Genomic DNA, 15,289 nt, shown 5'->3' with positions numbered 1-15,289 from the left:
CAAGTCAGACCATTGGTCCATCTAGTTCAGTATTGTCTACACTGATACACAGTTGCTCTCAGAAAGGGTTCCTTCCCAGTCTGGTGCTAGTAGCTCAGTGGTAGAGCATCTGCTTTGCATTAAGAAGGTCCCAAGTTCAATCCCTGGCATTTCCAGGTAGAGTTGCAAATGGCCCAGGTCTGTAAGCAAGGAGAACCCCTACTTGGAGATACAGAGGTACCTTGGTTTACAAACTTAATCCGTTCCAGAAGTCCATTCTTAAATCAAAGCGTTCTTAAACCAAGGTGTGCTTTCCCATAGCAGCAGGGGACTCAATTTACAAATGGAACACACTCAACAGGAAGTGGAACATGTTCTGCTTCCAAGGCAAAGTTCACAAACCAAAACACCTACTTCCGGGTTTGCAGCGTTCTATTTCCAAGTTGTTCATAAACTAAGCTGTTCTTAAACCAAGGTACCACTGTACTGGAGATTGGACCTTCTGCCTGCAGTGCATGCAGCCAAGCATGAACCAAAGCTAAGATTGGGTAAATACCGTATTTTTCTGTGTATAAGACTAGGTTTTTTAACCAGAAAATTAGGTTTGAAATTGGGGCTCGTCTTATGCACAGGTAGTGTTGAGGGGTGTTTTCTTAATTTGGAGTCCCCCAAAATAGTCCCCCGTCTTATACACGGAAAAATATGGTATATCAATTTCTTTCTCATTTTCTCCAACCTTCAGTTCTCCATATTAGTTCACAATTTAATAAAAGGTCACCCTGAGATTTCCCCCCAAATTTTCATGCACCTTTTTTGTATACAATTCAGCCCAATATATGCATATTATTGTAATGTAATAGAGTTTTTTGTGTTTTATTTTCACTACTACATACATTTTTATGGACACTTTCCTCTAATATAGGCATTTTTGCTTATTTTTGGAGAACTGCATCACAAAATTTAGTGAAGTGCACATTTGCAAGGATGGCTGTTTCCAAGGATAGCGGTTTCTGGAAGTGCAAGTTAAGTATTTTCACACTGAAATGTACGGAACTGAATTATCCTCCAACCCTAGCCAAGGCTGCCCTTCATTAGGACCTCTGACCTACCATTGACTCCCATACCGTCCTCAGACTGCTCTGCCTATATCAACTCATGCTGTTCCCCCTCCCATCATACGATTCAAGTCCTAAATAGCAACATGGGTAGCAGCTTGCTCTTCCAAGTCGAACATACAGCTTCTAATTGAACAGAAGATGTCCATCTGCCCTGAACCACCTGGGGCACTCAGTCGCAACTGCGTCTGTTGAGCTCTTAAATGCTAGTCCTGATATATTTGTGTGCATTTCTGTGCCTACTGATGCAGTCACTGGGCTCCAAGAATAACTTAATGCATAGCACAAGGTCAGAATTTTGCCTTTAGGATCTCTCTCTATCTCTCCGTGTTGTCTGAGCATCATTGGGATCTAAGGGGTAGTTATTTCAGAGTCGTTCTGCTGATATAAGAAGGGAACTGTGTGGTGTCCTGGCCTTGCTGTGTGTTCAATTTCCATCCATAAATAACAATGTGGCCAACTCCTTGTCTCATTTTTTCATCCCTTCCCGAGCTGGAAGGCAAAGTTCTGAAATATGGGGCCTCCTGTACTTTGGGGAGGAGGGTGGTTCCCAGTGCAATTTAGGAGAAGAATCTGAAGTTGCATAAAGAGAGGAGGCTCCCATCTTCAGAACTTTGCTCTCCAAGTACTGGAGGGCTGGAAGAAGAGGAAGATAGCCTTGTGTAGAGGGGTGTTGGGATTAGCAAAATGCCTCCACTTTCCTCGCATCAAGCTCTGGGGCCAGGATGGCCTCTGTTCAAATTTGGGTTGCTTGAGGAATCCAATCTGTGTACATTTTGAAAGGAAAATGACCTGACCAGTGGCTAATGGGCAGATCCAAATGGGGTCACCCATTAAATTGGATTTGCCACCTCTTCAGTTATTGCCACGCAGTTCTTGGCTCACACAATGCATCAGAATGCATTTGACGTGCGCATTTGGAGAGAAAACGAGCACAGAAATGCATATGTCGTGAGAAAATGTTGGACACAAAATTTGCGTGGAATTCGTTTCTCTTTTTAATTGTAGACAAATGCAGAAACAGGAAGTAACAGGTTTGTGAGTGAACATGTGCAAAAGTAAGACTGATTCATTCATTCATAGTACAAATCTTTGCTCAGCCACAAAGTTAATCAAGGGTAGAGACACGGGTTTTATTTTTAAGAAGAATTGAAGGTGGTAGGAAAGGGGGATTGTGTATTCAGTTGAGAATTTAGCCCCCTCTTCTTTTATAATATCCACTTCTGAGTCTCTTAAAGTGATATACACTGCATATGTGTTGCCTGTAGATTTATTGAGAGGCATGTGATTTTTGTAGTTGTGTATCAATGACTGAGCATGACCCGTTTAGGCAAGGCAATGAACCTGTGGCCCTCCTAAAGTTGCTGGGCTACAGATCCCATCATCCCTTACCACTGTCCATGATGGGTAGGGATGATGGGCATTATAGTCCAACAACAGCATCTACAAAACCCACAAGTACCTCACTCCTGCTGTACAGGTTGTGCTCAGATATAGATGCCCAGCTACAAAATTTGCACACCTCTCACCAAAACAGCACACATGTATGATGCAGTGCATGTCAATTTCAGATACTGAGAAGTGGGTGTGACCTGAAAGAGGGTCAACTCTTGATTCTCCTTTATTCGTATGCCTTTTATCCCAGGAAAAGAGATTTTCATTCTCATTTATTTTGAGCGGAAACAGTGATTTCATTGGGGGAAATAATTTTAGAGCATAATAAGAGCCTAGGACTTGCCGATCAGAAGGTCGGCAGTTTGAATCCCCACGACGGGGTGAGCTCCCATTGCTCGGTCCCTGTTCCTGCCCACCTAGCAGTTTGAAAGCATGTCAAAGTGCAAGTAGATAAATAGGTACTGCTCCGGCGAGAAGGCAAACGGCATTTCCGTGCGCTGTGCTGGTTCGCCAGAAGCGGCTTACTCATGCTGGCCACATGACCTGGAAGCTGTACACCGGTTCCCTCGGCCAATACAGCAAGATGAGCACCGCAACCCCAGAGTCGGCCACAACTGGACCTAATGGTCAGGGATCCCTTTACCTTTTAAGGTCTTGCTGGATCAGACCAAAGCCCTGTCTGGTCCAACATTCTGTTTCTCAGAGTGGCTAGCCAGATGTCTGTGGGAAGACCACAAACAGGGCATGAAACAGCAACTCTCTGCTGTTGGTAGTTCCATAGCAACTGGTGTTCGAGACCCTGTCCCAGCTGGAAGGTTACAGGCTCTGCCAAACAGTTCCCTTCCAGTGTGCTTTCAAACAGTGCCCACACTGGCCTACACTGGCAAAATGATTCCAGTGGAAATGGCAGACAAACACATTCCGAAGCTTGTGGGATTTTCTTAGAGAAGATGTTCCCACACAATTTCCAAATTACAGCAGAGCGGAGTTGGTCAGAAGAAATAAAATGAATGATGCTTGGTAGCCATCTAACAGAGTCCAGAATTGGCTGACAATTCAGAGTAAAGTTTTGTTGACATTCTAGTTCAAAGCCAGGAAAGCTAAAATAACATGCCTCTTTAAAAAGGGTGAACAAAGGTGTGATCCTGCTATTTAAGTCCATCATTTCGCCTCTCAAGGGCAGTTAAATAAATTTTAGAAGAGGAAGGGATTTGGGTGGGGCAGTCATTTGCTCAGTTTTCCAAATGGGCTGTGAGATTCTTTTGCTAAGTGTGGACACGAAATGATAGACAGTGTCAGACCCTTTCTTACAAAAGATATTCTTTTATTTGTGTGGTCATACACTCTGTCACTTGAGAAATGGAAACCCGGAGGTAACCAAAGCATTTCAGGTTTTCTCTCTGGAACAAAACAAAACAAAATTCCTATCCAGTATATTTGAATGACTTTATGTCCTTGTAAGATGATTCCATCTTACAAAGCCACAAATATGGGCTGTTCCACCCCGAAGACTCTTCCTACATTCCTTGGTGATTCATGAGGCATAAATGCTTTGACTTGTGTTACCATCTGTGTAGATCCCTTTCATACTCCCCTCCCAAAAAAAATATAACTGAGCCAAGCCATAAAAGGTTGATCTACTTGGTGTGTGAATGTGCTTCTGCCTCTCTTATCTGTTGAGATTCCACCCTCCATTTGTTGAGTTACTCTGGCCATAGTTTGATATGATATCCAAACTGGGAGAGGTGTGGTCAATGCTAGCCTCCAAACTATGGTTTAAAACCATAGTTTAAAGTTGAGTTGCAAACCACAGTTTAGAAGTTAGTGCTAACCATAGGTGCCTCATTTGAGCATAAACTATGGTTAGACGAACCAGGGAACACAGTAAGAAACCAGTATGTGGCAAGAGGAGCAAGCGTATTTCTGGTCCTCTGGGTGGTTTGGAGGATTCTCCAAATTGAGCTGTGGAATCATACAAGTGGAAAAGAGCAGTGTGTTCAAAACCTGCATCTTTGGAATTGCAGTATATTTCTCTGATGATCTGGAAAGCTCAGTTGAGTGGTCTTGTCACTATGAAGAACTGGACTCTCTCCAAGGTTAGGCAAGAATCCATGTAAGCCTTTTTTCTTCCCTTTGTCAGAAACTGATAAAGTGTTCATGAGCGCAGGCAGCTCAGTAAAATGAAAGAAGCAATGGGTTTGATCCTGTGACACATGTCTGCGAGTAAGCCTCAATGAATTCAGTAGGACTTACTTCTGAATTAGATATGATTGGGATTCCAAGGTTATTCCTACTCAGAGTTGACACACTGAAATTCTTATTATTTTTTATTATATATATCTATATTGGTCATTTTGGGTGTGTTTTTAAAAAAACCCCTCAACGCAACTTACATTAAAAACAAAGATGAAAACAGCCTAAGATACACAAGTGATAGAAAACTAGATCCAACTCTGTCCTGGCCCACTAATAAGTAAGAAGATAATAATAATAATAATAATAATAATAATAATAATAATAATAATAATAATATTTATTTGTACCCCGCCCATCTGGCTGGGTTTCCCCAGCCACTCTGGGCAGCTTCCACAGAGACCAAAAATACACTAGAATATCACACATTAAAAACTTCCCTGAACAGGGCTGCCTTAAGATGTCTTCTGAATGTCAGGTAGTTGTTTATCGCTTTGACATCTGATGGGAGGGCGTTCCACAGGGCGGGCGCCACTACCGAGAAGGCCCTCTGCCTGGTTCCCTGTAGCTTTGCTTCTTGCAATGAGGGAACCGCCAGAAGGCCCTCGGCGCTGGACCTCAGCATCTGGGCAGAACGATGGGGGTGGAGACGCTCCTTCAGGTATACTGGGCCGAGGCCGTTTAGGTCCAAATGCCTGGAGGAATGAACATGTTTTTACCTGATGGGTGAAAACAGATAGCAATAGCATCAGGTGTGCCTCCTGGGGGAGAGCACCCCATAGCTGGTTATGGCATCCCTGAGAAAGCCCCTTTTCATGTCATCCTCCTCCATGCCTCCCTCAGTAGGGTCACACACAGAAGAGCCTCAGATCAATAATGCAGGGTCTGGGTTGGTTCGTGTGGGAGAGGCATGACTAACATTAGTTCATTAATTTCAGCAGGTCTCCTCTAAGTTAAACTGAGTTGGTTGCAACACTGTGGAGCTAACCTACCTCATCAGCCTCTGGAGCGCCACTGCTAGTCAATGAGAACCATGTTGTGCTGCCTCTGTGTAAGGAATGGTCTCTCTCCGCATTGCTACTAAGTAGGTTTAAACAATTCTTCAAATTGAAGATAAAGCAGTCATTATGGAAGATCCCTCTAAAATTTCCGAGATTCTGCCAAAGCAGTACTCATGACTCTTTGTGTGATTAGGTCATTTGACTGTGAAATGGCATTAGGGATACTCTCTGTACTGGTTTGTTTCTTGGATTTTAGTTGCATATGGATTTTATATCTCAGTTTGTTTTAAACTGATTAATTATACAATTGCCCAGATAACTTACACTATGGGGTGACTAATAAAGAAATTAGGAATGCTCTGAAACTGGGGAGTGGGGAGGTGAGCAACCTTCTTGTAACACCATTTCGTCTTTATCTTCTGTCTGGTAATGTTATCAACACAATAACCCTTACCTTGAATATTACATGGGCATCAGTGTTAATATCCTTGTGCACCCCTTTCGCTTTTCACACCACAACAGGTCAGAAAAACGCATGAGTTGCCAAAGGTCATCTAGATTCCATGGCTATTTTATTTATTTATTTTTGTACTTTTCTGCTGTGTACTGGATGAAGGGTGGTATGAAGGGTGGCAAATAAAATAAATATACTTGCTAACTGGTGAATTCTTCAGACTTGTGCTGAGCTGGCTTGGTTTTTGCACTTTTTCTTTAATTCAGAGCCTTCAGACTGAACTCCAAAACATTGCGCCCTTTGTATGTGGACATTAGTTTATCCGTACCAGTGAATTAATAATTCACTTCTCTTGAGTCGTGAATTTGTAATTTATTGATCGTAACTTCTCAAATCGTAGCCTAGCTAATGAGGTTTCCTCGTGTCACAGCTTTTGTTTGTAAATGTGCAGCTGGCTTAACTGGGTGCCGGGAAGATTGTCGCTTCAAAAGAGGTTTTACAAATTAGGGAAGTGTGCTCTGCAAAATGGATGAGCCTGTAATATTTTTGGTGACCTTAAAAAAAGTGTCCTTTGGGCAGCTATACTCAAAGAGGTGTGAAATGGAGAGAGAGATGCTTTCATGCTGCAGACAGTGGTGTTGTGCATCTTATTCTTCTTTAGATTGTGTTTTTACAATACCCAGTGGGATAGGTGAAGTGGAAAGAGTGGCTATCCCAAAGTCACCTAGTGAGGTTCATGGGCATTTGAACCCTGATCTCCCAAGTCCTAGTCTAACACTCTAATCACTACATCAAACTAACCCATAGAAGCACTTCATGCATATGTAGAACTTCTGCCAGTTCCATGCAATGTCCGTTCTGCCTCCGTAAGGAGTCAGTCTTCAGTGTGGCACCAAGTCTGCTCTGGACCTCCCTGCCAAGCACCAGAGTAGACCTGTTTAAATTAATGGACTTGCATTTTTCAGTTGGAGCTCAGCTCCAGCATCTCTCAGGTAGGCACCATTGCCATTCTAAGAGAACAAGGGAGAAGTTCATGGTAAGCTCCAGCACCTATTCTTCTAGAAAAATAGCACTGGTCACATCCATTCATTTTAATGGGTCTACACTGAGTAGAACTTAGTTGCCTGTAACCCACTGGATGCAGAAGCGGAGTTAGATTTACAAAAAGATGCTCCCCTTTGTTTTCAAAGCTGCTTCTGCTCTGCGTTGTGCCAAAAGGTAAGATTAAGGAAACTGGCTGGTTGACGTTGGAAACTTTGGGAGGTTCTGATGTTGTTGTTTTTCCATCCGCTCCCAGAAGTGGTGCAAGAGATGATTATGAAATACAGTTTGCTTTCCCCCATAGCAGCAGCACATAAGGGAATACAAGCAGGTGCGGGTGTGCAGTTATTTGTACTGGTTAGTGGAGAAATGACAGGCGGTCTCTAGGAGGTATTCAATAGCTGGGTCTGTTGCTAGCAACTGCCAAGCTCCGCAAGAGAATGAAGGGAGAATACTAGGGAACTGGCTCTAGCTAACGCTTGTTTTGCACCGAACATCTGCCACTTTCTGTTGGCCCATTAACAGAACCCATCTAGAAACCCAGTGTGTTTTATTGTCAGGAAACATGCAGAACCTGACATGGGGAGGGAGGCTGCAGTAGCGGCTGGTGTGGTGAGAAAGAGCTGCAGAGCCACCGCCCATTGCTGATGTCATTGCATCTTACCTGGGCAGGATTGAGGCAGGGCGGTTGCAAGTTCAGGGCTGCATGGATGCACTGGCAGAGCCAATCCATTTCTTCTGTTGCTGCTCCGTTTCTTACCACCACCAATCCTATCCAGACAAGCTGTAGCAACACCAGTGATGGAAAGGTGGCTTCACAGCTCTTCTGTCCTGGACTAGCTGCTTGTTGCTGTTTAGTCGTGTCCGACTCTTCGTGACCCCATGGACCAGAGCACGCCAGGCACTACTGTCTTCCACTGCCTCCCGCAGTTTGGTCAAACTCATGCTGGTAGCTTCGAGAACACTATCCAACCATCTCGTCCTCTGTCGTTCCCTTCTCCTTGTGCCCTCCATCTTTCCCAACATCAGGGTCTTTTCCAGGGAGTCTTCTCTTCTCATGAGGTGGCCAAAGTATTGGAGTCTCAGCTTCATGATCTGTCCTACCAGTGAGCACTCAGGGCTGATTTCCTCCAGAATGGATAGGTTTGATCTTCTTGTGGTCCATGGGACTCTCAAGAGTCTCCTCCAACACCATAATTCAAAAGCATTAATTCTTTGGTGATCAGCCTTCTTTATGGTTACTGATACTCCACCCCTTTTTGGTATATGACCCCTGGTATTCTGACCCTCAGAGAATTTGATGGCAGGAACTACCAGAGTTTACTATTTCAATCTGAGCTATCCACTTGACCGGCCCAGGCAGGTAAAACCTTGCCGACCCCTCCTGTAGAGAGTCACAAAGTGGGAAATGTGCTGGCTTTTTTAAAGCCTTTGGTGTCACAGTGTCACAAAGAATGAGCCCACAGCTGTTGTGGGATGGTCGTCACAGAAGGGATGTCCCATAGAAGTGCCCCAGTCCCTCCATTCATTAGGGATGGTAAACCCATGGATCTCCAGGTGTCAGTGGACTCCAGTTCCCATCAGACACAGCAGGAATGGCCTGTTGTCAGTGATGATGGGAGTTGTAATCTGGCAACTTTTGGAGGGCCACAGGTGGTTTTTCCAGCCATACCGGGTGCAACACTTGAGTTAGGATTTGCAAACTGTATCCAAATACTCACAGCATTGTGGAAGCTTCATGATGCCTCTTTAGATCCAGATATTTGGAAACCCTGTCATACTCCTGATGACGAGGGCAGTGGGCTTTCCAGGCACAGAACTGGTCTTGCAGTTATATTACTTTCTCCCCTTTCTTCAGAAAAGGCACTTGGATTTACTGAGCCCAATCCCAAATTAAGCCTAGAGAGGTTAGCCTATAACCACGTGTTCTTTCATTTTTTTAAGTGGGAAAGTTTTTCACTCATTTCTGTACCTGGGAGCTTGAAACCTAGTGTAAAAAAGAAGAAGGAAGAAATCTCTTATCTGTAGGACTGTGATGATAATCCATGAAAGTCACAAATTTTCCTCTGAGACTAGTAGCAGATCATATTGCTTACCCTTCATCACACAGTACTGTGCCATTCTTTCATTTTTGGAGCAAGTGTGGGAAACCAAAGAAAGCCCAACTTTGTAATAATAATAATAATAATAATAATAATAATAATAATAATAATAATTTATTTGTACCCCGCCCATCTGGCTGGGTTTCCCCATCCACTCTGGGTGGCTTCCACAGAGACCAAAAACACACTAAAATGTCACACATTAAAAACTTCCCTGAACAGGGCTGCCTTAAGATGTCTTCTGAATGTCAGGTAGTTGTTTATCGCTTTGACATCTGACGGGAGGGCGTTCCACAGGGCAGGCACCACTACCGAGAAGGCCCTCTGCCTGGTTCCCTGTAGCTTTGCTTCTTGGAATGAGGGAACCGCCAGAAGGCCCTCGGCGCTGGACCTCAGCGTCCGGGCAGAATGATGGGGGTGGAGACACTCCTTCAGGTATACTGGGCCGAGGCCGTAACTAAATATCATAACCCAGCAAACAGGGAAATGGTTGAAATGTGGGAACTTCTTCTAGTTCTGCCTTTTCATTCCGAGTTCATGTTCCCTGTCTTGGAGACATAATCCTTAGGTGCTTTTGGAATGTACTGCGTAAACATAGCCAGAGACTGTAATCTACAAGCAGCTGATTTTCAACAGGCACCTACAGCACTGCCAAACACATATTAGTCATCCCCTGGAATCTGTGCAGCAAATAGCCGATCTGTGGTCTGTTCCATAACCATGTCGAACCACTCTGCGGAGGAAACATTTGGAGGATTCTGACAATAAGGTAACTGTGGCAGCCAGCCACTCCAGAGCAGCTGTCGAGCACAGAGGTAGGAGGGAGCTGTGTGTTTGTGCAACCACCTGCCGCAAAACTAGAATAGGGATTAGGTAGGGAGGCTGCCAGAGGAGTTGAATGTGGTCACAGTCCACCAGGAACATGCATTTTTCACCAGCCCTATTCAAGTCAGGATTGCCAAAAGTCTGATTTGAATGGAGCACGTGCATTAGACCCTTCAAGGGGCTTATTCCTCCAGAGCCTATATGGCAGATTGGAGAGAAACTCCTGATTCACACACATACATGCATTTCTTTGATGGCTCATCATAAGAGCATAAGTAGGACCTCTGCTGGATCAGACCAAAGGCCCATCCAGTCCAGCATCCTGTAATGAACACTAGCCAACGTGATGTCTATGGGAAACCTGCAGGCAGACCATGTGCACAACCGGAGATAGTACATTGGTCACCAGTGATGTACTGGACAGGGTGGTGGACACACCAGAACAGCATCAAGCTGAATTTATGCAACACACTGGGATAGAGAGCAGGGAGGAGTCTGGTGGTGGTGAGGTTGGGGTGTTACAAACACGCAGGATTGTTCCTGCCATCACATTTGCACCACACCAGCTTTGCCACAACCGTGTTTCTCCCCTTCTCCATCCTGCTGACATATAGATAGATAAACTTTATTTGCATTAGCCAATGGCCATAGCAACATAAAACAAGCAATATATGCAATTAAAAAGACAATGGGTAAAAAGGGCAATCAAATGACCAAGATTATTGTTCAGATAGTGGCCCTTAATCTCATTGCACCCTCGATAAACCTAGCAACCTTTGCTGTTGTCTGATCATTTTGATCTGATAAAAGAAAGCAATGTGGCCGCAGATGGGCGGCCTGGGATGGTAAGTAAGTGTGGGGTGATGATCTCATTCCTCAGATCTTTATAAAGGGGACAGGACAGGAGAACATGAGCCACTGTTTCCAGATTGACCATCCTGCTGAGCTGGCTAGATGTTGGGTGAGTGGCACAGCCCTGCCACACTATCCCCGGCAGCTTAAAGTCATCCGTTGGCGACCATTCCCAGAACTTGTGCTTGCGAATTCCATAGTTCCAACAATGTGCTTTTCTCCGCAATCCCTCCATGTGCGATCAGGGCTGTGGTTTGCCTCAGATAAATGACAGTCGCATCTCTAGGATCCACAGCCAGTTGTGAACATCTGCTTCATAACTGGCTTTGAGTCAGTCTCCCGACTTAATCTCAGGCAGCATAATCATAAATCTTGGGCAAGCAGCTGTGAAAGGCTGAGGACAGCTCTCCACCCAGCACTCCAGGAACTAACATTAAAGAAGCCAGCCTTCTTTTATAGCACGCTGAGCGTGGAACAAAAAGGTTTGAATATCAAGCCATTATCCTGTTCAGCAGGTACGGCTGCTTCTTAGAGCAAATTAATTTTTTAATTGGTGTCATGGGATAGTACAGAACAACAGGTTTATCTGTGAAACCAAGCAAAGCTTTGTGGGAGAATTCACGCTGATAGGTCCATGACAGGTTATTGTTTCCAACACCTAAATGGTAACCATTTTTAATTAGCATTGGAACTTTTCTCCCTGCTTCTCAGCCACATTTCACCCCCCCCCCACACACACACTCTGCTGAACTGAAGCAAACATATGTAAAATCTCAATTAAGATTGCTTCATTGCATAAAGAAAATCTTGAGCAATGTAGGCTGAACCAAATATTCACCCTCCTTACACCTCCAGGTGCATTTAAATTGAATTATTGGCTCTCCTTCTTTCTTTTTCTGTCATGCTGCCTGTTCAGCGGGCAGATGGGACGTTTGTCAGAGATGATAATTTGTGGGCTGTTAATGCTGAGTCTGGGTAGTACACAGCCTGTCTATTGTGGATTACAATGTATATTATTCTATTTTAGTATGCTGACTTCATTGGAGATGTGTTTGTTTTGCATAGTGTTGTTGTGAACTGCCCTGGCATTGCTGATGAAGGATAGGGCCGGCCCTACTGTTAGGCGAAGTGAGTCAGCTCCTTCAGACAGCAGATGCTGGGAGGTGGGGAATGGCAGTGAGATGCCACAAGGCCTGCCCTACACTCCCTTAGCTAGCCAGTTGTCCTCAGGTATGGTGGAGAATCCTCTCCTATTGCTTGTGTTAAAGCAATATGTTTTGGGTTAGGAACACACTGAGCAGCCTAATTTCTCTTCTTTTCTGGTGATTTTTCTCTTTTTTCTGTTTTTGAAAAGGTATGAAAGTCTAAAATTAAATTTAATACATTTCGCATGCAGTAAAATATACATTTTCCAATGCTTTTGATTCATTTGATGGAAACAGTAAAAAATGAAAATGCATTTTCCAATGCTTTTTCTATAAATATGCATTTTTCTAATATGCATTTTCCTATAAAATATGCATTTTGTATGCATTTTTATATTATATATGTGTGTGTGCACAATGTAAATGTGCAGGTGTGCATTTTTTGCACACAGAGAGTTTCCTTCTGATTCACATGCATGTTTGGAAGAATCGGATGGGGTGCAAAAAGCACACTGAATGACATTTCCCTCCATTTTGGACTGTGCCTCCTTAAAATTCCCTGCCGTTCGAAGCAGAAGGGACACGTTTTGCAAGATACGCTTCAAGATTCAAAAGCAGGGTGTCATATAGCAGGGTGGGCAACATTTGTACCTCTAGACACTGCTGAGCTACAACTCCCATAAGCCCTTGCAAACATGGTCGATGGTCAAGGGGTGAGGGGAGTTGCAGTTCAGTAAAATCTGGAGGGGCAGAGATTCCCCCCACCTGCTGTTTAGCCACTGATCAAAAGAATAGACTTGATCCAGCCAAAGTTCAGCACTTTTAAGTCTCATTGATTTCAGGAAGGCAGTTGAGCAACTGCTAAACCTTCTTGTGTTCGAATGATGTGGGATTTAAATGGGCTTTATCTCTGGCTGAGAGGAGCAGGTCGTAAGTTAAGAATAATATTTGGATTCTTCAACGTAAACTCTGAGCCAACCAAATCCATTGCCGCTCATGTACTGACGTCAGGTGTTCCGGGCTGTTATGACTAAGGTCAGATTTATGGTAAGTAAAATGCAGGGAAATTATCCTTATTGCTACTTACAGTACACACTTAATAAAGGGACGTAAGCCACAAGTGCTTCACGTAATTGGAAGTGATTTGGTGAGAAACCTACGCTTGCCACTCCAGCATGCGCAAATCGTAATCGTATCTTTGAGGCTCCCTCCGCAGCTTTTCAGATTTGGGATGTGCAGAGAGACACGGCGCTTTTGCCCGGCTTCCCTATTTGCATTCAAGATCCTCGGCGCTTTGACGGATGTGCACGGCGGCCGCCTTTCTAAAGTACCAAATCGATACATTCAGCGGAAGGTTTAATTATTAGCATAATCATATAAAAGCTTCCCAAGCTGATCCGCTTGGAATGCATCTTTTGGAAAACATTTGCTACGCTGCTTGATGCCTATAATGGGGCAGCTGCTGTCTTTTGGTCAGAGGCAGCAATGCCTCTGAATAACAGCCACTGGGAACCACAGGAAGAGAGCGTATTCTGGTCCTTCTCAGAGGGTTTCCCACAGGAATCTGGGCAGCCACTGGGAGAACAGATTGGCTGGACTAGAGGGGAGAGTGCTCTTGTGCTTGAATCCTGCTTGCTGGTTTCCTGTAGTCTTCTGGTTGACCACTGTGAGAGCAGGATGTTGGAAGAAGTGGGCCATTGGCCTGATCCAGCAGACTCTTCTTATGTTCTTGTAATGCCCTCACATTGCTTGCCTGATCTTCTTCTTTAGTGATCACTCATAGCCAAGTAAGATGGTCTTCCATAAACACAGTTTTAACAGTGAGTCTATAAGTGACTGTGGAGGCCAATTCTGGATCCACACGTCCTTCCACAGTGGGGACATAGGTTTCCAGGTGAGAGGTGATCACAGCAAGGGTTTGCCAAGCGTGCCTTCCTCTTGGCACATTTCTCCCTTTCGTCCTGAGTTTGAGCGTCTTCAAAGCCCATGACACCTTTGGTAAAGGCTGTTCTCCCAATTGGAGCACTCGCAGGCCAGTGTTTCCCAGTTGTTGGTGTTTATGGACCTTTATGGTTTGGGAAACCCTGTTAGAAATGAAAGATGTTGTAGAGGAAGGTTGCAATGATATCACGAAAGCTAACATGAAATGCATTGGGGATGTTCAACAGCTGTACTTTGGGGTTTTTGCTCAAAGGCTGCCAAAGGATAGCTGCTCCCCATCTAGGATGGATTAACTCTGATTAGCCCAGTAATCCACTCAAAATATGCTATTCCATTCCACCTAGAAACACAGTGCAAATTGGTTAGCATATTTGAAGACCGCCAGTTTGTGTGTGCTAATAAGCCATTCTGCTCCGCTCATACACATTTAATGAAATAGGTTTTGAAATCTCTGAAAGGCAATTTGCATGAATAATTATGTTGCATCCCGTGCAATTACTTCAAGCATTGCCACTGAAGAAGCTTTGAAAGGCACAAAGAAAAGAACGGCAACATTTCCATTGTTGGCACGGAGGCTGTTGGGGCATGCCACAAATACACAGAGGCTGTCAGGTGGAGAAGCCGTTGATGCAGCGAAGTGAATGTTAGAGTGCTACTTTTTGGTATATCAGTAAGCCAATGCAGAGCCAGTGTGGCTCTCCCGCAGCTTCATCTGGGATGCTTTGTCACTCCAATGGATCCTTCTGCAGCAAACTTCAATGCTGCTGTCCTCAGCACTGGCGAAAGCCATGCCTGTTCTTGTGGAATAAGAGGATTCAGGACACGCAAAAGGAAATACTTAACATGCATAGCTACACTATGAAATTTGCTCCCAGAAGATGTAGTGATGGCCACCAACTTGGATGGCTTTAGAAGAAGATCAGACAAAATCATGGAGGATATCAGTGGTAACTAAGTCATGATGGTTGTGTTTTGCCTCCACTATTGGAGACAATATGCCTCTGAATACCAGTTACTGGGGAGCACAAGTGGACATTATTTTCCTCCCCTGTTTCCCATTCTGTCAGAATTCCTTGACATCCCTACTCAAGAACCCCTAAGTATCAAGGATCTCGGTTACCTTCCAGAATGCTTCTTTATGCTTCTCAATGCCAGTTGCTGGAATCTGCAGGTAGTGAGATTGCTGATGTGCTCATGTCCAGCTTGGGACGCGGGTGGCGCTGTGGTCTAAACCACTGAGCCTCTT

The 15,289-nt window shown here is 44.4% G+C and overlaps 1 protein-coding gene across 37 annotated transcripts in view; it reads left to right on the top strand.

The window, feature by feature from the left end:
* Window positions 1-15,289, top strand: part of NRXN1 (neurexin 1) — a 1,006,781-nt gene that overhangs the window by 951,144 nt on the left and 40,348 nt on the right. The window contains exon 1 of one of the 37 annotated variants that reach the window (XM_081854488.1): window positions 12,899-13,149. The exons of the other annotated variants lie outside the window; for them this stretch is intronic. Coding sequence (XP_081710614.1) covers window positions 13,129-13,149 — 21 coding nt within the window. The 5' untranslated portion in view covers window positions 12,899-13,128. Of the gene's footprint in view, window positions 1-12,898; window positions 13,150-15,289 lie in introns of those variants that run through there. 37 annotated transcript variants of the gene reach the window in all.

Source organism: Podarcis erhardii (genome assembly GCF_964252035.2).
Source record: "Podarcis erhardii genome assembly, chromosome: 3".
Taxonomy (NCBI): domain Eukaryota; kingdom Metazoa; phylum Chordata; class Lepidosauria; order Squamata; family Lacertidae; genus Podarcis; species Podarcis erhardii.
The sequence above is the reverse complement of the archived record's forward strand: the minus strand, read 5'-3'. Positions and strand labels throughout refer to the sequence as shown.